Source organism: Pseudorca crassidens, chromosome 11, assembly GCF_039906515.1.
Source record: "Pseudorca crassidens isolate mPseCra1 chromosome 11, mPseCra1.hap1, whole genome shotgun sequence".
NCBI lineage: Eukaryota > Metazoa > Chordata > Mammalia > Artiodactyla > Delphinidae > Pseudorca > Pseudorca crassidens.
In genome coordinates this window covers 81846949-81873169 of record NC_090306.1, presented here as the reverse complement: position 1 = coordinate 81873169, position 26221 = coordinate 81846949, and the positions used below count along the sequence as shown (strand labels likewise).

Here is a 26221-nt window from a genome sequence, read left to right as displayed (position 1 = left end):
ACACAGTAAGATAAGCAAAATGAGAAGACAGAAAAACACACAGCAGATGAAGGAGCAAGATAAAAACCCACCAGACCTAACAAATGAAGAGGAAATAGGCAGTCTACCTGAAAAAGAATTCAGAATAATGATAGTAAAGATGATCCAAAATCTTGGAAATAGAATAGACAAAATGCAAGAAACATTTAACAAGGACCTAGAAGAACTAAAGATGAAACAAGCAACGATGAACAACACAATAAATGAAATTAAAAATACTCTAGATGGGATCAATAGCAGAATAACTGAGGCAGAAGAACGGATAAGTGACCTAGAAGATAAAATAGTGGAAATAACTACTGCAGAGCAGAATAAAGAAAAATGAATGGAAAGAACTGAGGACAGTCTCAGAGACCTCTGGGAAAACATTAAACGCACCAACATTTGAATTATAGGGGTTCCAGAAGAAGAAGAGAAAAAGAAAGGGACTGAGAAAATATTTGAAGAGATTATAGTTGAAAACTTCCCTAATATGGGAAAGGAAATAGTTAATCAAGTCCAGGAAGCACAGAGAGTCCCATACAGGATAAGTCCAAGGAGAAATGCGCCAAGACACATATTAATCAAACTGTCAAAAATTAAATACAAAGAAAACATATTAAAAGCAGCAAGGGAAAAACAACAAATAACACACAAGGGAATCCCCATAAGGTTAACAGTTGATCTTTCAGCAGAAACTCTGCAAGCCAGAAGGGACTGGCAGGACATATTTAAAGTGATGAAGGAGGAAAACCTGCAACCAAGATTACTCTACCCAGCAAGGATCTCATTGAGATTTGATGGAGAAATTAAAACCTTTACAGACAAGCAAAAGCTGAGAGAGTTCAGGACCACCAAACCAGCTTTACAACAAATGCTAAAGGAACTTCTCTAGGCAAGAAACAAAAGAGAAGGAAAAGACCTACAATAACGAACCCAAAACAATTAAGAAAATGGGAATAGGAACATACATATCGATAATTACCTTAAATGTAAATGGACTAAATGCTCCCACCAAAAGACACAGATTGGCTGAATAGATACAAAATCAAGACCCATATATATGCCGTCTACAAGAGACCCACTTCAGACCTAGAGATACATACAGACTGAAAGTAAGGGGATGGAAAAATATATTCCATGCAAATGGAAACCAAAAGAAAGCTGGAGTAGCAATTCTCATATCAGACAAAATAGACCTTAAAATAAAGACTATTAGAAGAGGCAAAGAAGGACACTACATAATGATCAAGGGATCGATCCAAGAAGAAGATGCAACAATTGTAAATATGCACCCAACATAGGAGCACCTCAATACATAAGGTAAATACTAACAGCCATAAAAGGGGAAATCGACAGTAACACATTCATAGTAGGGGACTTTAACACCCCACTTTCACCCATGGACAGATCATCCAAAATGAAAATAAATAAGGAAACACAAGCTTTAAATGATACATTAAACAAGATGGACTTAATTGATATTTATAGGACATTCCATCCAAAAACAACAAAATACACATTTTTCTCAAGTGCTCACGGAACATTCTCCAGGATAGATCATATCTTGGGTCACAAATCAAGCCTTGGTAAATTTAAGAAAATTGAAATTGTATCAAGTATCTTTTCCGACCACAGTGCTATGAGACTAGATATCAATTACAGAAAAAGATCTGTAAAAAATACAAACACATGGAGGCTAAACAATACACTACTTAATAACGAAGTGATCACTGAAGAAATCAAAGAGGAAATAAAAAAATACCTAGAAACAAATGACAATGGAGACACGACGACCCAAAACCTATGGGATTCAGCAAAAGCAGTTCTAAGAGGGAATTTTATAGCAATACAATCCTACCTTAAGAAACAGGAAACATCTCGAATAAACAACCTAACCTTGCACCTAAAGCAATTAGAGAAAGAAGAACAAAAAACCCCAAAGTTAGCAGAGGGAAAGAAATCATAAAAATCAGGTCAGAAATAAATGAAAAAGAAAGGGAGGAAACAGTAGCAAAGATCAATAAAACTAAAAGCTGGTTCTTTGAGAAGATAAACAAAATGGATAAACCATTAGCCAGACTCATCAAGAAAAAAAGAGAGAAGACTCAAATCAATAGAATTAGAAATGAAAAAGGAGAAGTAACAACTGACACTGCAGAAATACAAAAGATCATGAGAGATTACTACAAGCAACTCTATGCCAATAAAATGGACAACCTGGAAGAAATGGACAAATTCTTAGAAATGCACAACCTGCCAAGACTGAATCAGGAAGAAATAGAAAATATGAACAGACCAATCACAAGCACTGAAATTGAAACTGTGATTAAAAATCTTCCAACAAACAAAAGCCCAGGACCAGATGGCTTCACAGGCGAATTCTATCAAACATTTAGAGAAGAGCTAACACCCATCCCTCTCAAACTCTTCCAAAAAATTGCAGAGGGAGGAATACTCCCAAACTCATTCTACAAGGCCACCATCACCCTGATACCAAAACCAGACAAGGATGTCACAAAGAAAGAAAACTATAGGCCAATATCACTGATGAACATAGATGCAAAAATCCTCAACAAAATACTAGCAAACAGAATCCAACAGCACATTAAACGGATCATACACCATGATCAAGTGGGGTTTATTCCAGGAATGCAAGGATTCTTCAATATTCGCAAATCAATCAACGTGATACACCATATTAACAAATTGAAGGGGAAAAACCATATGATCATCTCAATAGAAGCAGAGAACGCTTTTGACAAAATTCAACACCCATTTATGATAAAAACCCTGCAGAAAGTAGGCATAGAGGGAACTTTCCTCACCATAATAAAGGCCACATATGACAAACCCACAGCCAACATCATCCTCAATGGTGAAAAACTGAAAGCATTTCCACTAAGATCAGGAACAAGACAAGGTTGCCCACTCTCACCACTCGTATTCAACATAGTTTTGGAAGTTTTAGCCACAGCAATCAGAGAAGAAAAGGAAATAAAAGGAATCCAAATCGGAAAAGAAGCAGTAAAGCTGTCACTGTCTGCAGATGACATGATACTATACATAGAGAATCCTAAAGATGCTACCAGAAAACTACTAGAGCTAATCAATGAATTTGGTAAAGCAGCAGGATACAAAATTAATGCACAGAAATCTCTGGCATTCCTATACACTAGTGATGAAAAATCTGAAAGTGAAATTGGTACAACCACTATGGAGAACAGTATGGAGGTTCCTTAAAAAACTACAAATAGAACTACCATATGACCCAGCAATCCCATTACTGGGCATATACCCTGAGAAAGCCATAATTCAAAGAGTCATGTACCAAAATGTTCATTGCAGCTCTGTTTACAGTAGCCCGGAGATGGAAACAACCTAAGTGTCCATCATCGGATGAATGGATAAAGAAGATGTGGCACATATATACAATGGAATATTACTCAGCCATAAAAAGAAATTAAATTGAGCTATTTGTAGTGAGGTGGATGGACCCAGAGTCTGTCATACAGAGTGAAGTAAGTCAGAAAGAGAAAGACAAATACCGTATGCTAACACATATATATGGAATTTAAGAAAAAAAAAGTCATGAAGAACCTAGGGGTAAGACAGGAATAAAGACACAGACCTACTAGAGAATGGACTTGAGGATATGGGGAGAGGGAAGGGTAAGCTGTGACAAAGCGAGAGGGTGGCACGGACATATATACACTACCAAACGTAAAATAGATAGCTAGTGGGAAGCAGCCGCATAGCACAGGGAGGTCAGCTCAGGTATTTGTGACCATCTAGAGGGGTGGGATAGGGAGGGTGGGAGGGAGGGAGATGCAAGAGGGAAGAGATATGGGAACATATGTATATGTATAACTGATTCGCTTTGTTATAAAGCAGAAACTAACACACCACTGTAAAGCAATTATACTCCAATAAAGATGTAAAAAAAAAAATTGAATGATAGAAAATAGAATAGCCTTTCCAAAAAACTGCGCTGGGACAATTAGACATCCACCAGCAAAAGAAGGAAGTGAGACCCATACATCACATTATATACAAATAGTTAACTCAAAATGAATCATAGAACCAAATATAAGAGCTAAAATTATAAAATTCTTAGAACAAAATATAGGAGTAAATTTCTTCACATCCTTGAGTTAAACAATGGTTTCTTGGATATGACACCAAAAGCACACCAAAAGAAAAAGTAGGTAAACTGAAATTCTTCAAAATTTAAAACTTCAAATGATACCATCAAAAAAATAAAGACAACTGACAGAATGGGACAAAATATTTGCAAATCATATATCTGATAAAGGACGTGTATTCAGAATATATTAAGAACCGTTACAAATCAATAATGAAAAGACAACGCCATTAAAAAATGAACAAGGGGTTTGAATAGACATTTCTCCAAAGAAGATACACAAATGGCCAGTGACTGACTCAAGAAGAAAAACCTGAACACAGGAATAATGATGAAAGAAACTGGGAAAGATATCCAAAAACGATATCCAAAAAGACTTTCCCACAAGCGTCAGTCTCAACTGATACTATTTTTTAAAATATTTTGAATATCAATGAACTGATTAATTCCTATGCCATTTTTTAAATTTCTAACTACAGAGAAAGCTCCTCAGAGAATATTCTAAAATTATTATAGCTTTGATAACAAAACCTGAAAAAATGACTGCACTTAAAAACATAGAGCAATCTCCTTACAAATATAAATGTAAACGTCCTAAATAAAATACTAATACATTGATCTAACAATATATTAAAGGAATAATGTACTGTAATTATATTGTCTCTCTCTCAGGAATAAAAGGATGATTTAATATTAGGAAGTCTAAGGATATAATTTAATTTATCCATAAATCAAATGAGAAAAATATGATTACAGTTTCAATGGCCAAAAAGATATTCGAACAGTTTTTTTTTTGTTTTTTTTTTTTTGGCGGTACACGGGCCTCTCACTGTTGTGGCCTCTCCCGTTGCGGAGCACAGGCTCCGGACGCGCAGGCTCAGCGGCCATGGCTCACGGGCCCAGCCGCTCCGCGGCATGTGGGATCTTCCCGGACCGGGGCACGAACCCGCGTCCCCTGCATCGGCAGGCGGCCTCTCAACCACTGCGCCACCAGGGAAGCCCTGAACAGTTTTTAATAGTCATTATTAATTTAAAAAAAAAGAAATGGAAAGAGAAGTCAAAAAGTATCATAAGACTAATGAAAATGAAAACACAACATACTAAAATTTATAAGATGCAGCAAAAGTAGTTCTAAGAGGGAAGATTTTAGCGAAAATGCCTACCTTAAGAACAAAGAAAGATATCAAATAAACAATCTAACTTCACACCTCAAGGAATAAGAAGAACAAAAAACCTAAGTCCAAAGTTAGTAGAAGGAACATCAAAGATCAGAGGGGAAATAGAGACCGTAAAGACAATAGAAAAGTGTGTTAGTTTCTGCTTTACAACAAAGTGAATCAATTATACATATACATATGTTCCCATATCTCTTCCCTCTTGCGTCTCCCTCCCTCCCACCCTCCCTGGCACAAAAACAGAAAGATAGATCAACGTATTAAAGTTTTAAGTGAAAGGTAACAAGAGAAAAGTCTCAGACAGAGTCCTTGATTTAGGTAAATCAGATAAATTATCTAATAGAACTCAAGGTAGACCTAATGCTAGTTAGAAATTAAAATCCTAACTTAGCAGGCTTCCCTGGTGGTGCAGTGGTTGAGAGTCCGCCTGCTGATGCAAGGGACACAGGTTCGTGCCCCGGTCCGGGAAGATCCCACATGCCGCGGAGCGGCTGGGCCCGTGAGCCATGGCCGCTGAGCCTGCGCGTCCGGAGCCTGTGCTCCACAATGGGAGAGGCCACAGCAGTGAGGGGTCCGCGTACCGCAAAAAAAAAAAAAAAGAAAAAAGAAAAAAAAATCCTAACTTAGCGAGGTAAATCATTGAGCTGCTAATAAAATTCCACTTATAAGAAAGTGATTGATATACTAATTCAAAAAGATATATGCACTCCCATGTTCACTGCAACATCATTTATAACCTAAATGTGCACCACTGGAGTAATGGATAGAGAAAATGTGAGATGGATGGATAAATAACGGAATTTTATTCAGCCATTAAAAAAAAAGAAATCTTGCCATTTGCAACAACATGGATGGACCTTGAGGGCATTATGATAAGTGAAAGAAGCTAGACAGAGAAAGATAAACACCATATGATCTCACGTATATGTGGAATCCAACAAAAAAACAAAAACAAAAACCAAGCTCACAGATGCAGAGAACAGATTGGTGTTTGCCAAAGGTAGGGAGTTGGGGGTGGGCAAAAATGGGTGAAGGGGGTCAAAAGGTACAAACTCCCAGTTATAAAATAAATAAGTCATGGGGATATAACGCACAGCATGGTGAATATAGTTAATGCTGTATTGCATACGTGGAAGTTGCTAAAAGTGTAGATCTTAAAAGTTCTCATCGCAAGAAAAAATGTGTTAACTGTATGGCAACAATTATATAAGTTAATAATATATTATTAATACATAGTAACATAAGTTAACAAGACTTGTGGTGACCATTTAGCAATATATATAAAAATGGAATTGTGATGTTGTACACCTGAAACTAATACAATGTTGTCTATTATACCTCAATTAAAGAAAAGAAAGTGATTAGGGGTTTTTTAAAGGGGGTTCCTCAAGTACAAGGAGGAAATATCACCAGAAAAGAAGACGCAAAAAATCAAGATAGAAAAATTTGCATGAAACCAGCTCTACTTAATTGTGAAAGAGAAAGTATTATCGATATGGATGTGACTTGCCTATCCATGGCCAACATGTTGCCTAATATGTCTAACAAAACATGTTGTTTTGTTTCTTTTATATCTTTTTTGGAGTATAATTGCTTTACAATGTTATATTAATTTCTGCTGTGTAGCAAAGTAAATCAGTTATATGTATACGTATATCCCCATATCCCCTCCCTCTTGAGCTTCCCTCCCACCCTCCCTATCCCACCTCTCAAGCATAGAGCTGATCTCCCTGTGCTATGCAGCAGCTTCCCACTAGCTATCTGTTTTACACTTGGCAGTGCATATATGTCAATGCTACCCTCTCACTTCGTCACAGCTTACCCTCCCCCCTCCCCATGTCCTCAAATCCATTCTCTACGTCTGTGTCTTTATTCCTGTCCTGCCCCTAGGTTCACTGGTACCGGTTTTTTAGATTCCATATATGTGCGTTAGCATATGGTACTTGTTTTTCTCCTTCTGACTTACTTCACTCTGTATGACAGTCTCTAGGTCCATCTACCTCACTACAAATAATTTCATTTCTTTTTATGGCTGAGTAATATTCCATTGTATATATGTACCACATCTTCTTTATCCATTCATCTGCTGATGGACATTTAGGTTGTTTCCATGTCCTGGCTATTGTAAATAGAGCTGCAATGAACATTGTGGTACATGACTCTTTTTGAATTATGGTTTTCTCAGGGTATATGCCCAGTAGTGGGATTGCTGGGTCATATGGTAGTTCTATTTTTAGTGTTTTAAGGAACCTCAATACTGTTCTCCATAGTGGCTGTATCAATTTACATTCCCATCAACAGTGCAGGAGGGTTCCCTTTTCTCCACACCCTCTCCAGCATTTACTGTTTGTAGATTTTTTGATGATGGCCATTCTGACTGATGTGAGGCGATACCTCATTGTGGTTTTGATTTGCATTTCTCTAATGATTAGTGATGTTGAGCATCTTTTCATGTGTTTGTTGGCAATCTGTATGTCTACTTTGGAGAAATGTCTATTTAGATCTTCTGCCCATTTTTGGATTGGTTGTTTGTTTTTTTGATATTGAGCTGCATGAGCTGCTTGTATACTTTGGAGATTAATCCTTGGTCAGTTGCTTACCATATGATCCAGTAATCCCACTCCTGGGTGTATATCTGCAGAAAACCATAATTCAAAAAGACACATGCACCCTGATGTTCGTTGCAGCACTATTTACAATCGCCAGACATGGAAGCAACTTAAATGTCCACTGACAGAAGAATGGATAAAGAAGATGTGGTACATATATACAATGGAATTTACTCAGCCATAAAAAAGAATGAAATAATGCCATTTGCAGCAACATGGATGGACCCAGATATTGTCGTACTGAGTGAAGTAAGTCAGATAGAGAAAGGCAAATATCATGTGATATCCCTTATATGTGGAATCTAAAAACAAGGGTACAAATCAACTGATCTAGAAAACAGAAATAGAGTCACAGATATAGAAAACAAACTTACGGTTACCAGGGGGAAAGTGGGGGGAGGGATAAATTGGGAGATTGGGATTAACATATACACACTACTATATATAAAATAGGTAACTAATAAGGACCTACTGTATAGCACGGGGAACTCTACTTAATACTCTGTGATGACCTATATGGGAAAAGAATCTAAAAAAGAGTAGATATATGTATATGAATAACTGATTCACTTTGCTGTACACCTGAAACTAACATAACATTGTAAGTCAACTATACTCCAATAAAATATTTTTTAATTAAAATAAAGTAAGCTATAAGGATATATTGTACAACACAGGGAATAAAGCCAATACTTTATAATAACTATAAATGGAGTATAACCTTTCAAAGTTGTGAATCACTATATTGTACACCTGTAACATATAATATTGTAAGCAACTACACTTCAATTAAAAAAACATATTGTTTTATTGCCACAAAACAATAGTACTGAAGTCCAAAGTACTATTGTCTGAATGCAAATCTCTCTGCCTATGGTTCCCACTAGAGAATGTGTGACCTGCCTCTTTTTACAAGTTACTCAAGGCTTATGATGACAGATTGACATTAAATACATTTGAAAACGACTTAACATCCACAGTGCAGCAAAACACTTGCAGAAAGATGTAATGCAATCTGGAAGGCCGTGATTAGGACACACCTAAACAACTATCACAAGACTGGAATGATAAAGTACCATATTTATTACTCATCTAGTAGATCTCCCGAGGTATATTCTGGGTTCTCAACAATATTATGTATATTTCAGAAGAAGATGAAAAGTAGGTTGTCATATCCAAGAATCCTGGCAAAGAATATTGCTGAGAATAAAATATACGCTTTATAAGATCTAAGAGAAAAGACAGAAAGAAATGTGTAGTTTGATAGAGAAAAATACATCTAAAGCATCAAAAATCATACTGATATGACAAAAAGAATATTCCACAGTGCTTAAATTAGAAGATAAAATAGTAGTAACAATAATGGCTAACATTTATTGACTGCTTATTCTATGTCAAATGCTAAGCATTTTATAGGCATCATTTCATTGAATCTTCCCCAAAACACCCATTTTACAGATGAAGAAATTAAAATTTAACAGAGCATGGGTAATTTGACCTTGGTCATACAGCTAGTCAGCGGCAGTACCAAAACTCTAATCCAAGAGCCTTATACTCCTAACCATTATGATTTCTTGTCTTAATACAAAGTGAAGTTAAAAAGAAGCATGGAGAGGCAACCAGAGATGAAGTTTTCTATGCAATAACGTCAAAATATTTAAAAGAAAAAAATCCTAAAATGTAAATATTCTAAAATCTCTGTCAGTAGTTTGAAGACTGCGGGTCAAAACATGACCTCAAAAGAGGGGGGTTAGAATCAAAAAGGGTTTTACTCTTTATGAGGAAGACTTCAGCATGAACAATTAAAAAGAACTGAGAAGATCTCTGAAGAATATTGGCTTACATATATTTTTCCTAAAAAAAGCAAATAGAATTAATTTGACTAAAATGTTATAAAATAGGAAAAATCACTTCACTTGGTAATCCAGTTACTGCTAACATAGTTAATACAATGGTATTTAGGGGCCATCAAGATGTAAATTCAGGAAGTATTAGAGCCAGGAGTGATTAGAACTTCTAGTGGCCTGGGCTTCTTCATGAGTTCTGGTTTCAAATTAGGACCATAAAAGTGGATTCTGTGTTGATTATAAAAAATAATCTGCTAATCTATAATGCTCCTTTGCTTAGAGTTGAAGCATTATGACTGGATTTCAGAACTGCTAAAATCATGTTAATTATTGATTTAAGTTTCAACATATAGTCCTAGGGGAACACTAGATGCATCAGTTAGGGCTCTTTGCAACAGAAGCAACAGCAACATGAGGCTTGGAACACAGCAGGTCCAGAGAGGCAAGAGGGTCTACAGAACACAACTAACATAGTCTAATCAGGACACAGGCACTGGAATGAATGAATGCCAACTACTTTTTGTCTTTTTATCCCTCTGTTCAAGATTCAGATTCCAAGAAGGGAGCAACCAATCAGCCTAGCTTGCATCACCAGTCCTCCTCTTGGCTGGCAGAGAAGAGAGGCCCTGAAAAGTCCTACCTGATTTCTTCTAGTGGGGAAGAAGAAATTCCTCCAAAGGTGATGTTTGGAAGAGGGAAATAAATGCTGGACAGAAAATAACAGTATACACCCCTGCCCCGGTACCCTCAGCACTTGGATTGAGGAGTATTCCTGCCTCTTCCCAGTGAGGAATTGCTCCGCAAAGACGCTGAAGGTTGGGCTGCTGGACTCTGAAGCGAACTAGGAGTGGTGATCATAAGCCATATGCTGACTCCTCTATTTATCGGAAGTAGAAAATCAGGGACATCGCAGGCTGGTTCCAGGTGCAATCCATTAAAATCAATCTGAGGTATAATGTGTAAAATGCCAATATGCACTTCCAGAAGTCAAATAACCGAGACAGGAAACCGAGAAAAATAAAGCCCCACAATCAAGAAAAAAAGCCAGCCATCTCTTTTGGAAGGCTAACGGGTTCTTATCAAAGGTTTGTCCCTCCATCCATGGCAACAAGCTAGTCCACCTTTAATGGACTTGGAATAAAACAGACACCTGATGAGAGTATCCATCTCCACAAGGTCGGGAAACTTCTGAAAAACTAAAACAGGGTATGAATTATTTAAGGGTTCTGCAAAGACCCAGGCTTTTCAAATCTTTTTTATGGTATCAGGTGACACATCAAATACTGATTTGTGGATAATTTTATTACCAGACCGTGATAATGTAAAGCATGCTCTAATATAGCCCAAAAGAAAATGATTGCCAAGGGAATGAAATTTATTTGTCGTCTTTAAGGAAAGAAACTTTGGCAATTATTTGAGCCGTAACATCGTTGTTTATGAGAGTACCCTGAGGACTGATCATTAAGCTTTAACACCAGGATGAAAAACTGCCACAGAGGAGCAGAGGTGGCTATAGAAGATTCCGGGACTTCTAAATAAATATTCAACATTTCCCAGCTGGTGACAATTCTTATGGAGGGCTCCTCGTAAAAAGTAGAGCTTCTAAATGCCTCTCATGAGTCTAAGAGGATATTATAATTTTTCTTAAAATAGTTTCACTTAAGAAATAGAAGGAAAAGATACACAAGGAGAACATGAAAACTTCAGACCTCTCACATCTCCCGTGTGTTCCCAGTCACAGTGGTAGAAAGACAGAGACCTAACAGGGCAATGGGCATATTATGATAATATAAAGACAAGATTGCATCATAATAAACCAAAAGGGAAAATCCCAGAGGCTTTACTCTCTCTGGACTGTGAGAGGCCATGAGATGAGTCCTGAGACAAACAGTTCTAAAAGAAAGATAAGTTTTACTTGCCATGGAAATAGGACTGAAGTACTAATGTCCTCCAACCACTAGGCAGTAGCGAGCGGCTGCAGAAGCATCTGCTGAGAAAATGGATCTGAACCCCAGGAGTCTTCCAGCAGAGATCAGACACCATTTGGCCTGGTCAGCTGAGACTGACCAGATGGTATCCAATACCATCATCAAATTCCTTCATTCAGATGCTGGAAATTCTACTGTAATGAGGCTCTCCCCTAATACTGCCAGGACAGACTTCCCCACCTTGAACACTGATAGCATCTGTTTATGCAGAATCCTTAGACTTCTTACGAGCTAGACTCTACTTTCTCTCTGGTCTCACCTCTTACCATCCTCTCCAAACACTTCCCTCCCCTTTGCCATTGCATCGAAGCTTCTGTTACACTGAATGACCTCAGGACCACAAGCACTCTATGACCCTTCTAGCCTTAGGACCTTTGCACAGGTTGTTCTCTCTGCCTTGCATGTCCTTTCCACTTTTGTCTTTCTCTTTCGCTGGGTACTCCTGTCTGTCTTTCAGTATTCAACTTCATGTCACTTTTTCTGGATGTTTCTTCAAATATTCCCCACTGTTGGGTCAGGTATTCGCTTCCTGAATTCCCCTGGCACTCTTGCAATTAGAGCACCTATGACAATGACTCATAATCACCTACTTACACGTCTATGTTCCCATAGACTGGGATTTATCTTGAAGACAGAGACCACAAAGAGCAGGCAATCCATCAATACTGGTTGAATAAAGAAAGGATTTTTGTTTGTTTTTATCCCTTGTACTCAGCATAATACCAGGCACATAGTCAACTTGCAATAAAACATTTGCTGAATGGATCATAGGCACTCAAAAACATATGTTGGATGAATGAAGTGATGGACTTATGATCAGGAAGTACTACATACCAGAAATCTAAAACTCCAATATTCTATTGCATTGGCCAAAAACTTGGTTCAGGTTTTTCCATAACATCTTACGGATAATCCGGAATGAATTTTTTGGTCAACCCAATACTTTCTAACTTCCAACACCTATCCTTCTAGCTCTCTCAGATTCTGATTTTCTGGTCCCTGATCTCATAGAGATGCCCAATCTCTTGATATCTCCATAGTCTACCAAGTCTTTAAAAGTCTTGATGGTGTTACTTCCTTCCCTACTCAATCTACACCCATTTTTCATTATGAACTTTTAACCTATACTTTCGTACTTTTATTAAAAATCCAGTCTAGTACAAATCTCTACTGTCACAAATATTCTACTGTCACAGCTACTAAGAGTACCACACCAGGATAATATCATACCAGCATGCAGATGAGGCCACCTGAAAATCCATGGTCTTCAACCTCAGCCAGAACTTCAGGATGCTGACCAGTCCTTTAACTTAGAGTCAGCTCCCTCATCCATTCCTCTCCACTCTCCAATCACCTTCTCTCTCCCCAGTCCACCTATTCACCCTCACTCTCCATGGCAGATTCCCTTGCCTCCTATTTTACACATGATTGAGATAAGAAGGCATCCACTCAACTCCCTGCCTCCACACCAATGGACTTATTGAAATCTACATCTGTCTGTTCCTCCTTCCCTTTTATATCGGAGGATGAGGTGTCTGCTCTGCAGCCCACCCTCCACTGAAGATGAACCACTTTACATGTGCTTTCAATCTCATCCCCTTCCCTATTCTATTAGAGGACCCCCACTATATGTCGAACTCTTCTTAAACTCTGTATCCTTCCCCTAGCTTTGACTTACTCTTTTCTTTCCCTTGTCAGACAAGCTACTTGTATTCTCTACCTCATCATATGCCATTCATTCAGCCAACACAGTCAAACTTTTGTGATACACAGGGGCAAAAATAAAACAGAAATGTGATTCCCCTCAGAAATTTAAACTCTAAAATCAACATATAATGAATAAGTAAGAAGACAGAACAATTTCCAGGTCAGAGAGAGACAACAACAGCAAGGCAACTGGTCCATAAATCAGCAATATCCATCTGGGAGAAGGTACTTTAGCCCATGGACTTTAAGTATTTTAGTTCCATAGTAAGGAATGCATTGATGCTGGCACAGTGTCACTTACATTCTACGATTCACCTCATTTTGAATCCTGATTTTATTTAGCTCCCCCTGTAAGGTCTCCCTGCAGAGAGAGAACCTCTCATTTCAGGAGAGTTCAGGGCTGGAGATACAGATTAATTTCCCTGCTTAAAACTATTGCACTTCACAAAGAGAAGACTAGACACAGCAAATCTAAAAGTTCATAATCTATTGTTAACGGCAACACATTATTTTTAGCAAAGAGAAATAAATCATTCATTTTTAACAGGGGTTGCATGGCAGGACTAAAAGAAGAAATGATATATTGTTACCATCAAGAAGTTATGTAGAGATGTACAGGTTGCATCTTTCTCAAACATTAGAAGGGTTTTCTGCATCAGGTAAATTGCTTTGGATAGCTTATTCTTCCTTATTTTATTCATTACACTTAATTCTGTAAAAGCAAACAAACATTTCACCGAAAGGGCAACATAAAAACTATCTTTAAAAAATGCGGAAAGACAATTTATCCAAAACTTAATTACCTGTAAAACAATCAGGACTTCCAGGTTTTTTTGGCTTTTCTGGACCTTTGGTAGATATATTTTTGCTAACAGTTGGAGTCTGCAAAACTGAAGAAGAAGAAGAAGAAGGAGAAGAAGAAGGAGATTGTTATCACAATTAGGTTTATGTTCAAGAAAGGAAATATTTTCTAAACACTAAAGAGTAACTATTTGTAAAATTATTGCTTCCTCTATCATGTCATCTTTTTTTCATTAATAGATAAAAATTCAAACAAATCTAATACAGTTTCATCATTAAATTCTCTTTTATTTGCTACTGTATGAGAAGATCAAGAATTTTTAAATTATAACAATATTTGATTTTCTATTTCACCTTAAATAAAATTATCTTGAAGGTTGATAAATAGGGTCCAACCAACTTTTGTTCACTTTCCCCCTTCATAAACTTTTCAAAATTGCTCCATCCATGGTTCCTGCAAGAGCTCTGGGTACCACATGAAGACCTCCATTCTCTTCTATCTGTGGCTGATAAAATCAGAGCCTCTCTCAAGATTTTCAACTGACACACAAATTATTCCCAATTGACTGTGAGCAGTGAGAGATCCTGGTGTGCAACTAGGACTGACCATCACGGTGGTCCAGGAAAGAGGTAGCAGGATGAGGGAGAAGAAAGTAAAGGTATGCTGGTCCAGGGAGATGGAGAATATTACACTGATTCTTGATTTTCCAGGTCTGGCCCTCAAGAGACCTGGCAATATATTGTTTCTCTCCTTAAAGGTACATGAGTGTACCTGTAGTAACCTTACAATAAACCCCTTTTATTGAGGTTTAATTATTTGTGCTAATGCACATGAGTCACCATGGGATGATGATTGATTGATGAAAAGATGCCAAAAGACACCGTTAAAGGATATAAGGTTTCTTTAATGGCAAAGGATAAGGAAATTTATCTTCATGGAAATAGCAACACAAAGCGGAAAATAATGCATCTTTCTCTCAGTACCTAGGGTATTATAAATGCTAATTAAGTGATAGCTCTCATGATTATAATCACTGGAGATAAGAAGGATGAGATTGCAAGAAAACTCTGAATACCCAACACAGGAGTCACATTTAAATGCCACAGTCATCAATAGACAACCACCGTAAAGTTCTTGAATAAGAATGACAAAAGCAGTATTTAGGCAACATTAATCAGACAGCAGCATACAAGAGTGAAGAATGACAGGAGAAAAAAAGTGATAATCTGTGCTAGGGTGGCAGTTCAATAAAGCAGAGAAAAACATCAAGCAGATCCAGAGATATTGCAAAGAAATAATAACTAATCCTATGTAAATATATACACACACACACACACACACACACACATATATATATAGAGAGAGAGAGAGAGTCAACTACAAACTGGCACTTGCCACTGGCACTTGCCAGCTACCTCTACAAGGATTAGATCATGTGCTGCTGCAGCTGCTGACTTTCAACATCCCCTGAAAGGAGCTCAGGGTGGAGAGCAGAAATGAGGCTCTCTGTGCTCTGGGAAAAACTGGTAGAACAGGTCTTCAGATAGTTAGGTATTTTCAGGAGTTGATTTTATGAGCCCAATTCTTGTATCCCCTCATATCTAGAAAAGCACTAAAATCTTTCATGGTGACGGCTGCTCCTCGTGACTAGCAGAAACCTTCTGCAAAAAAATATGTGCTTCATTCCATGTACTCCCCACCTTCACCAAAATCACATATATACTGACCTTCCCCCTACCTCTCTGGAGCAGTTTCTCAGAGCTATCTGAGATGCTGTCTCCCAGGCTATAGTCCTCATTTTGCCCCAAATAAAACTTAACTTGCAACTCTCATGTTGTGCATTTTTTTAAAGTCGGTTATCTATATATAGATATATAGGTATCTATAGATATATCCAAAATATATTAAAAAAACTCAAGCCATTTAATAATAAAAAAATCTGATTTTAAAATGGGCAGAAGAGGGCTTCCCTGGTGGCACAGTGGTTGAGAGTCCTCCTGGCAATGCAGGGGACACGGGTTTGTGCTCCAGTCCGGAAAGATCCCACATGCCGCAGAGCGGCTGGGCCCATGAGCCATGGCAGCTGAGCCTGCGCATCCGGAGCCTGTGCTCCACAATGGGAGAGGCCACAACAGTGAGAGGCCAGCGTACCGCAAAAAAAAAAAAAAAAAAAGTGGACAGAGGAAATAAATAGACATTTTTCCAAAGAAAATATACAAATGGCCTACTAGTACATGAAAAGATGCTTAACATCACTAATCATCAGGGAAATGCAAATCAAAACCACAATAAGATATTACCTCACGCCTATTAAAATGGCTATCATCAAAAAAGACAAAAGATAATAAACATTGGCGAGGCTGTGGATTAAAGGATACCCTTATACACTATTTGTAGGAATGTAAATTGGCTAAGCCACTATGGAAAACACTATGGAGGTTTCTCAAAAAATTAAAAATAGAACTACTATATGATCCAGAAATCTACTTCTGGGTATATCTCCAAAGGAAATAAAAACAAGATCTTAGCAATATCTACAGTCCCATGTTCATTGCAGCATTATTCACAATAGCTAAGATATGGCAACAACCTAAATATCCATCAGTGGGTGAACGTATAAAGAAGATGTGACACACACACACACACACACACACACACACACACAGTGGAATATTATTCAGTCAGGAGAAAGACATTTGCACTAATATGCATGGACTTTGAGGGCATTATGCCAGGTGAAATAAGTTACACAGAGAAAGACAAATACTGTATGGCATCACTTATATGTGGAATCTAAAAAACCCAAACTCATAGAAACAGAGAGTAGAATGGTGGTTACCAGGGGCTGAGGAAGTGGGAAAATGGAGAGATATTGGTCAAAGGGTACATAAGATGAATAAGTTCTGGGGACCTAATGTACAGCATGGATCATAGTTAATAATACTGTAGTAGACACTTGTAAGTTGCAAAGTGAGTAAATCTTGAATGTTCTCACCACAGAAAAAGAAACGGGAATTATGTGACATGCTTGAGCTGTTAGCTAACACTATGACAGTAATCATTTTGCAATATGTTAGTGTATCAAATCTACACGTTGTACACCTTGAACTTACATAATGTGGTATGTCAATTATATCTTAATAAAGCTGAGGAGAAAAAGTCTGCACTCAAAAATTATTTAATTAACCAGCATTTGATTAAATTTGTTTAGCTGTATATATGATGGGACATCTGAATGTATTCAACAGAGATCAGAAGTCATGTTAGTCTGGAACACTCAGTTCTATTCTATAATTACTCAGTAATTTAAAATGAGGAAGTGGCAGTTAAATGAATATTGACTATATAATCATGCCAGGAGTAACTTGGCTTTATCAAAATTTAACCTCAAACAGAAGAGATTTTTAGACCTAATAATATTTTAAATCTTATCCTGAAACTTGAGTAGTTGTGTTTCTATATGCACACTAGAATTACTATCGGCATTTTTTTTTTTAATGTTTTGACCTCTTTACCTAAATAATGAGGCAAAAACAACTTAGATCCAACTCATCTGTCCTCTCACACTGCTGTCAGAGATGTCTTTCTAAATTTTTCAATAGCTTCCAAGATAAAATATAAACGATTTAACCCTTCAAGATCCGTGATCTACCTCTCTAGGCTTATCTGTGTCAATCTCCCATGTGTGCTCTTTACTGCAGCCATAAGAAAATTCCAGCAGTTTCTAGACTTCACCATATAATTGTTTGCTTCCACCTTACTAAAAGTTGCTTTCTCCATTCAAAATGACTGCCTCCTTCTCAATTTTCTTCATAAAGATATTTATGAAGATAAAGATAGCCTTCTGGTCAACTATCACTTCTTCCAAGAAGCCATCCCTGACTTTCTTGACTGTTATACTCTTCTGTGTGCCCATATCAAACACTCTGAGCCCACTTCTATTGCATTAATTAACCTTGACTATTATAGTTGGCTTACTTATCTAGAATCTCAAAATTAAAGGCTGTGTCTTATTTGGACCAAGCTTAATATAGTTCCTAGATTTGATAGAGACTCAATAAATGTTTGCTTCATTAAATTAATAAAATATCAATAATTTACTATAACTCAAGCAATTTAATTTTTTAGAAGTTTACTGATTTGCTATGCAAGGTGTAAAGAAATAATGAAACATATCTATTGATATTTATCAGAGAAGTAAGAAAAAATAAAATAATGACATTTATCTGGAAAACACCTAGTCAACAACAACACTGTTTACAAATTAAATTGATTCTGTACTTGAACTTGTCTTAAAACTGATTCAGAACAAGTTATTTGCTTTGACGGCTACTACCTTGCAATTGGTCAAGAAGCACAACGGCCATTCGGTGCTGGGCTTGAATTAGTTCAAGATGCAAATCCATTATGAAACTATTCGGTGTGACTGGTTTGCACATGTCTGCATCTATACCGTGGATGTGCTTCGGCAGAATTGAAGTAAAAATTAAAAAGGCATATGGTTATCAAAACATACTAAAACCAGCTCTGTCTTATTATCATTCAGGTTATCACTTTACTCTTAGCCATTAAAGTCTGCTCACTTCTCAACTCTTTGCAATCTGGCTTACACACTAAGAAATCTGCTTTTCAAGTTCACCAGCAGCCTCTTCAGTGACAGATTCAAAGACTCCTCACACTCCTTGATTTCTTCTGGGAAAAAGGGAATATATTTCTGGCCTATGAGAGGGAAGCCACCACAAACCGTGCTTTACTTACCTATTTGCAACGCCAGCCCTCTTCCTAGTTAAGTAAAATAAACCTAATGTAAGAGTTTCTCATTCTCACCGTGGCATAGCAATGGTCAACCACTGATGATCCATTTGGCAAAGCAGTTAACATGCAATTCAAATTTATCCCACCAATGGCTTTTTCAAGAAGTTCATAGGCCAAAAATAACTGTTCCTCAGGTTTTTTCTAAAGGAATTTTATAAACAAAACAGAAAAATTAAATTTAAGGGAAAATCATATACAACACTTCCCAACTTTTTAACAATAATTCAAAACCAAATAACAAATTTAAATAGCCTATCCAAGATCAATGACGTATTTCTTACTAAGTATATTTGCTTTTGATTAAACGTGCAATACTATTAATAAAGGTAAAATAATAAATACAGTTCATCATTTTTCCAAATATTAATTAAACTTTTCAAAAACATGTATATAACTTCCTTTTATGGTTTTCAAAATCCTGATGGTACCAAATGTATAGGTAAATCTTAAAAATCTAACTCATAATTTGTCATTTTCACATACTTTATTTTGAAAGTTAATTTTTTTGGAATCTCTGAGCCGGAAATCTAGACTTGGAGGCCATCAAATCCAATGGTCTACATTGTGATTTTCAAAAACTAAATAACTTCTATTGTAATTATCCTCACAGAGAGACAAATACAGAGAATAACATAAAGAGCAACCAGCTTTGTTCAAACTTTCTAATTTTGCATTTTTTCTTCAGAAAATGTTTTGGAAATAAAGCAAACACATACATGCAGATCACTGAAATCCCCTGTATAACTGTTTATAGTGACTCTCCTCTTCTCTGCCCCTAGAGGTAGTCACTGTCCTTGAATTTGGTTTTTAACCATTCTTTTGCATGTTTTTAAACTTTTACTACATGTGTATGTGTCCATTAACAATATACAATATCACTTTGCATATTTTTAATTCTCTTGTAAAATTCTGCAGTTCGCTTTTTTCACTCAACCATATGTCACTGAAATCTTCTCCTGCAACTCAGTGTGTCAGTCAGGGTTTAGTTAGGAACACAGAGCAACTCGAGGTATTGCAAGCAGAAAGCGATTTAATGCACAGAACTAGAAGTGTCCATCACTGCTGGAAGGCCTGGGAGAGCAAAGATCAAGAAAGCTGCCAGTGATGAATTTACAGGAATCTAAGAATCCAGGAGGCAGGTGACAACCTCAAGTGTCTACCACGCTGAAGCAAGTGAATTGCAAGGGCCTGCTCAGCGAGGCTGGTCAATTAACTTCTTCCATCCGCCACTGCAGAATAAGAACTCTCTCTTCCCTTGTGTATTACAAATTCATGCAAATGCCCCTCACTGGAAGACTAACCTAGAACCGTATGGAAATGAGATGGTGGGAAATGTAGTTCCAGGTTTTCCCCCTGTAGTGTGAAGGTGACTCTAGACGTGGATGGCAATGATGCCAGGCTGACTCTAGTTCAAGCCCACTTTAGCTCACTCACCTTCACTGCTACGATGAAATGGTGGTGTGCTGAGGACTACATCACAATTCACTTATCCACTCTTCTGCTGATGGACATTTAGATTGCTATTACTAAAAGTATGCAACGTATTATACTAGTCTGATACTTCCTTTACAGTCCTTATACCTTTCCTTCTGCTCTTCTTTTTTCACACAGCTGTCTAAGGCCCCTAGGACATTTTGATCAGAAGAATGACAGATATCTTTAAGTTGTTACATCGATATAAAGGGACTGCTTTTCATCTTTTACCATAAGTGTAACAGTCATTAAAGGTCTTGAATGATACCCTTCATGGGATACAGAAGTTCTCTTCTATTCCTAACTTGTTAAGAGTTATTTTTTAAAAGGTGGTTGTTGAATTTCGTCAGATGCTTTTGTTGCAGCTCTTTATCTAGTGAGGTGGTTGTTATTTTCTCCTTTTCATCTGCTAATGTGGTGTACTGCATTACAGATTTTCTAATGTCAACTCATACTTGCATTCTGGAATATACATAACTTGATTACACACATTAAATATATATATATATATAGACATGAATCTCCATTCAAGAATCACTGGCTCATAAACAACAAGCTCCTACCGTATAGCACAGGGAACTATATTCAATGTCCTGTGATAAACCATAATGGAAAAAAATATGAAAAAGAATATATATATGCATAATGAATCACTTTGCAATACAGCATAAATTAACACAACATTGTAAATCAACTATACTTCAATAAAATTTTTTTAATTAAAAAAAAAAAAAAAGAATCACAGGCTCAGGGAGAATCACAACCCAAATAGTGTAAATTTGAAAAACGGACCTACATGAGGGCAGGTCCAAATTATTAGGAAGAGAGACTTTCTCCCATTTACTCCACTTTCAGTACCCAAACTGAGAAACCTCAAACTGAGAAACCTCCCTACCAAAGAGGCAGATATTTTTCTAGTCGATGGTTTACTAAGATGAGTCTTGTAGGCTCTGACTAAATGTGTGAGTCTGAGTTCCATGCCCCATCCTTCATGTGCCCAAGGCTCATCTCTTGTCCCTAAATGGTTGTTAATCTAAGTTTCTTTGTAACTGAGCCCATCAACCTACTGCAGCATCTATTCATAAACTTACCAGTTTGGTTTTCAGTTCCCCTTTCTATTTTGGCCCCTGGAATTTACCTTACTTTCTTGTGAGCTCTGTGGTGTACTCAAGGATATTTGCTCAATTCTGTCCAAAATTTCTAGGTGTTTTGTAGGAAGAGGGTTTTCAGGTCATCTAGTTTTCCATTTTGCCACAAACAGAAGTCTCTAAGGATACCTCTTAACACCAAGGAGCTTCAAAGACCCCACACACATACCCACATTCTAACACTGTCATCATCATCACCACCATCATCTTTGTCATCATCACAGCTAATACTGAATTAAAACACGTTCCAAGTATTGGGCTAAATGCTTTATATGGACTAATTTTTAAATTACCATAATCCTATGAGGTACTTATTAATTATTAAAACTTTATAACCCATTTGTCAAAAATAGCTATGTATTCAGTAAAACTTTAAAGTAAGTTTTTTAAAAATATAATCACAATAGCACCTTATGTATGTTTTAAATAGTTGCACGTATACATGCAAGATATAAAATTTATCCCACCTGCAGACTCTGCTAGGTGAGCATATGGATTTTGGACTCTCCTTACAATAAATTCTCACTCTTCCCCACTTCACTCCCTTGCAAATAGGTCTGAGACTCTAGGTTGAGATTTAGTGCCCTTTGCGAAACATAAGGGAAAAACTGAGTTGCCACCATGTGCCGGTTACTGGTTTCCACAATGTTACCAACAGCTCATTTGAACTGTATCACTTAAATACTACCAGTAGAATAGATACTATTGTTATAATTTGACAGATGAGGACACTTATATTCAAACAGATTAAATAGTTTATTCAAGATCACACAGTCAACATTAAAGTCAGGATTCAACTCCAAGTCTCCCAATACCAACTGCGATGCCCTTAGACCACACCAATGAATCACCCTTACTCCACCTACCACATGCCCCAGTACAGCTGAGCAGGAAGTGTATGGCACAGGAGTCATCATAGACTTCTATATTTATGTTGATAATTTCCCAGCGGAGGGCAATAAATCATATCAAGGAAAGGGTGCATTTTTCTAATTTAAACACAGTAGCAATAGTTCATAAATGGTTTTCAGTTTCTTCATGGTCATCTTCTAAGAAATCCATTTCATTTAGTGCCTTTAATTGCCAGAATGTTTCCATCCAAGCCAAAACCTAGCACTTTGTAACACCTACTAGTATTCCTATTCCTGCCCTATGAAGCTTCAAAGAATAAGTGCTAGTCCGCTAAGCCAGTAATTCTTACATTCTAGTTTCCCTAAGAATCTACCTGGCAAACGGTTAAGAACCTCACACCTGAATTATAAACTTTTAAGAAACTCACACCTGAAATTATGATTCAATGCGTCTAGAATGGGAAATAGGAAGCTACATATCTAGCAAGCACTGTAAATGACCCCTGGAAAAACCACTGGCAGACAGTTATGCCCCCTCAATCTCTTATGCAGTTCAAACATTCTCTGTTCCCAATTTAAGACTTCTCAGCTCTCTCTCTTTAGAAGACACAATACAGCATAAAGAACTCAAAACTGCATTCTCTGAAACCTATTATTAGAAGATGAACATTACATTCAAGAAAGTAAATTCAGAATGCTCCCCCAGTCCTCTGGTACATTCAGGATATTTTATTTGTCCCCAATTTCTTAGGACTTGCATTTTTTATGTATTAGAAGAAAATACTTTATACAAATATCCTGAAGACACTTTTTTTTTAATCAAGAGGCAGCATAGCATAGTGGCTAAATGCCTGAACTTTGAAGGAAACACACCTAAGTTCAAATCCATTTACTGTGCAACCCTGATCAAGTAGAATGCAGTAGTGAAAATGATCACTATGACTACACAAATCAACTTGAGTCAATCTCACAAACACAGTACTGAGATTAAAAAATGAGCTGCAGAAGAATACACAGTGTATGACACCATTTACATAAATTTAAAAACAGTACTCTACTGCTTAAGGATACAAACATATGTAATAAAAATACTAAAATGCCTGAAATTTATAATCACTCTTTAGAACAGCAGTTACTCCTAGGTAGGGGGAAAGACAATGTGAGCAGGAACAGTTAGTGGAGGAGTTGAGTTTCAACTGTACTAGCTATGTTTCATTTCTTAAAAGAGTGATGGGGGAATGACTCTTCATTATAATATTCTTTATAATTGTATGCCATATGTTTCAAATCAATTTTTCAGAGAAAACATAGTAATCATGAGGATTAACATTTAGCAACAGGAAAAAGTGCTGGTGGATTCATGTTAAGAAAAAACATTAGAATGTTACTATGTTAAAAATGTGTCTTCTCAGAGCCTAAATCAATGCATGCCATAGAGCAGGCTCTCAATAGAGATTTGTTGAATTAATGAAAGAAAACAGATTATTGTGTTTTGTATTAGACTGAACTTTACATACAAATTTAATAAAACAGCAGTAATAAAAAAAATTGTGAAAAAGAGGACTTCCCTGGTGGCTCTGTAGTTAAGAATCTGCCTGTCAGTTCAGGGGACACAGGTTCGAGCCCTGGCCCGGGAAGATCCCACATGCCGCAGAGCAACAAAGCCCATGCACCACAACTACTGAGCCTGTGCTCTAGAGCCCGTGAACCACAACTACTGAGCACATGTGCTGCAACTACTGAAGCCTGCAGGCATAGAGCCCGTGCTCCGCAACAAGAGAAGCCACCGCGATGAGAAGCCCACGCACTGCAACAAAGCGAGTAGCCCCCGCTCGCCGCAGCTACATAAAAGCCCACATGCAGCAACAAAAGACCCAACGCAGCCAAAAATAAAATAAATAAATAAATATTTTTTTTAATTGTGAAAAAGACTAGTAGAAAATATAGAAAATGATAATGTTTAGGTCCATATAGTGAAATTACAGAATTTTTTCTTCATGTTTTAGTACCTTGAAATGCCCTCAAATGTTAACACAACTTTTGTAAGTTAAAATTATAGTTTTTTAATTAATCAGGTAAACCAAAATATAGATCACTGGCTTCCTCTCTAGAAAAGTATTTTTCAACTGTAGTCCATGAACATTAGCATCCTAAGTAGGTAAAATGAGTTTTATTTTCAATAATGGAACATATGGTATTCTATATCTCCTTCTTGGAAAACCACAGTACTCATGAGTAAATTAATGCCCCTGAGAAGTCATACAGTAAGGAAACTATTGTGTTTAATTGAAGTCAGCCAGGGTTACTTGACCCTGGCATCCTTTTCTGAAGGGTAGTACTAGCATCACATAGGACAGAGTTTGTAAAATGCTATTCTAGTTCTTGCCTGTAAATAAATGTTTATTACATATATGAGACAATTCCCTAGGCTCCCATTCAGCTATACAGGTCAACACAATCCATGATGTACAAAAAGAATTCAAATATAGTAAGAAAACTATCATCAAAAAGAAGAATGGCCATTTGTCTCCCTCATCTTCTATCTTCTCTTAAGCTAACATTCAGTGAGAACTTGCCACATGCCAGGGACTGTTCTAGGTGCATTTTTAGCAGGTAGTAACTAATTTGATCTGTCAGAGGTAAATGCTAAGTAGGACATCTCTGCTCTGTAAGTCTATGAATCACAACACATTCAAAATATCAATAGTAATGTAACTATAAATCCTCCTAAGATGCTTTATCTAGCTTATTTTTGGAGCTGATTAGATTTTTTTCTAAAGTAAAAACAAAACGTAGAAAAATGTCCATATAGTTCTCAATGTATACAGAAACCATAATTTCTCAGATATTAAATATTCAAAATTACTTCTATAATTAACCATTATATATTTACAAATTTAATATTATTTGAAAATTAAAATTCATGTTTTTAACTATATTTTCTAAAATATTTTGCAATACCTTTAATATTGGAAGAGTTTCCACACTCCCTTTTGGAGCCCCAAGGGATTCACTAGTCCCTTTCCTTAAAGGTGTATCTGAAAAATAGAAAGAAAGAAAGAGAGGAAAGAAGGAAAGAAGGAAGGAAGGAAGGGGAGGAAGGAGGGAGGGTGAGAGGGAGGAAGGGAGGGAGGGAGGGAGGGAGGAAGGGAGAGAAAAAGGAAAAGGAGGAGAATAAAAAGAGGAAAAATAGGAAGAGGAGGAGGAGAGAGTAGGAGAGAGAGAGGAACAAAGAGAAGGAAGGACCAGAGAAAATAAAAGGATGAAAGAGAAAAATGGAAATATAACAGTGAATCATAACCATAAAGAACATTACGCTAGTTAACTTTTCACCCATGATTTTAGAAATGATTCAACACTTAGAAGTTGAAATTATTTCTTCCACATAATTACATTTTGTCTTTATATAAGTCAATTTAAAAGCATTTAAAAGCTTTTAAATTTAAAAGCATCTTGTAGTGCTCGCTTTGGCAGCACATATACTAAAATTGGAATGATACAGAGAAGATTAGCATGGCCCCTGTGCAAGGATGAAATGCAAATTCGTGAAGCATTCCACGTTTTTAACACAGTATTATGAAGCAATTATACTCCAGTAAAGATCTATTTAAATAAATAAATTAAATAAACTGAACACTATATTC

General features: G+C 36.9%; 1 protein-coding gene and 1 non-coding gene across 2 annotated transcripts in view; one reads left to right on the top strand and one right to left on the bottom strand.

The window, feature by feature from the left end:
* The window catches only part of CFAP54 (cilia and flagella associated protein 54), a 310761-nt gene that overhangs the window by 231168 nt on the left and 53372 nt on the right, over window positions 1-26221 (bottom strand). The window contains exons 15-19 of the mRNA XM_067697614.1: window positions 25539-25615; window positions 19118-19246; window positions 18627-18753; window positions 14292-14378; window positions 14079-14200 (exon numbers count right to left, since the gene is read on the bottom strand). Coding sequence (XP_067553715.1) covers window positions 14079-14200; window positions 14292-14378; window positions 18627-18753; window positions 19118-19246; window positions 25539-25615 — 542 coding nt within the window. The remainder of the gene's footprint in view (window positions 1-14078; window positions 14201-14291; window positions 14379-18626; window positions 18754-19117; window positions 19247-25538; window positions 25616-26221) is intronic.
* LOC137203088 (U6 spliceosomal RNA) lies at window positions 26036-26142 on the top strand. The gene has a single exon (XR_010932916.1). It is a non-coding gene; the product is annotated as a U6 spliceosomal RNA (small nuclear RNA).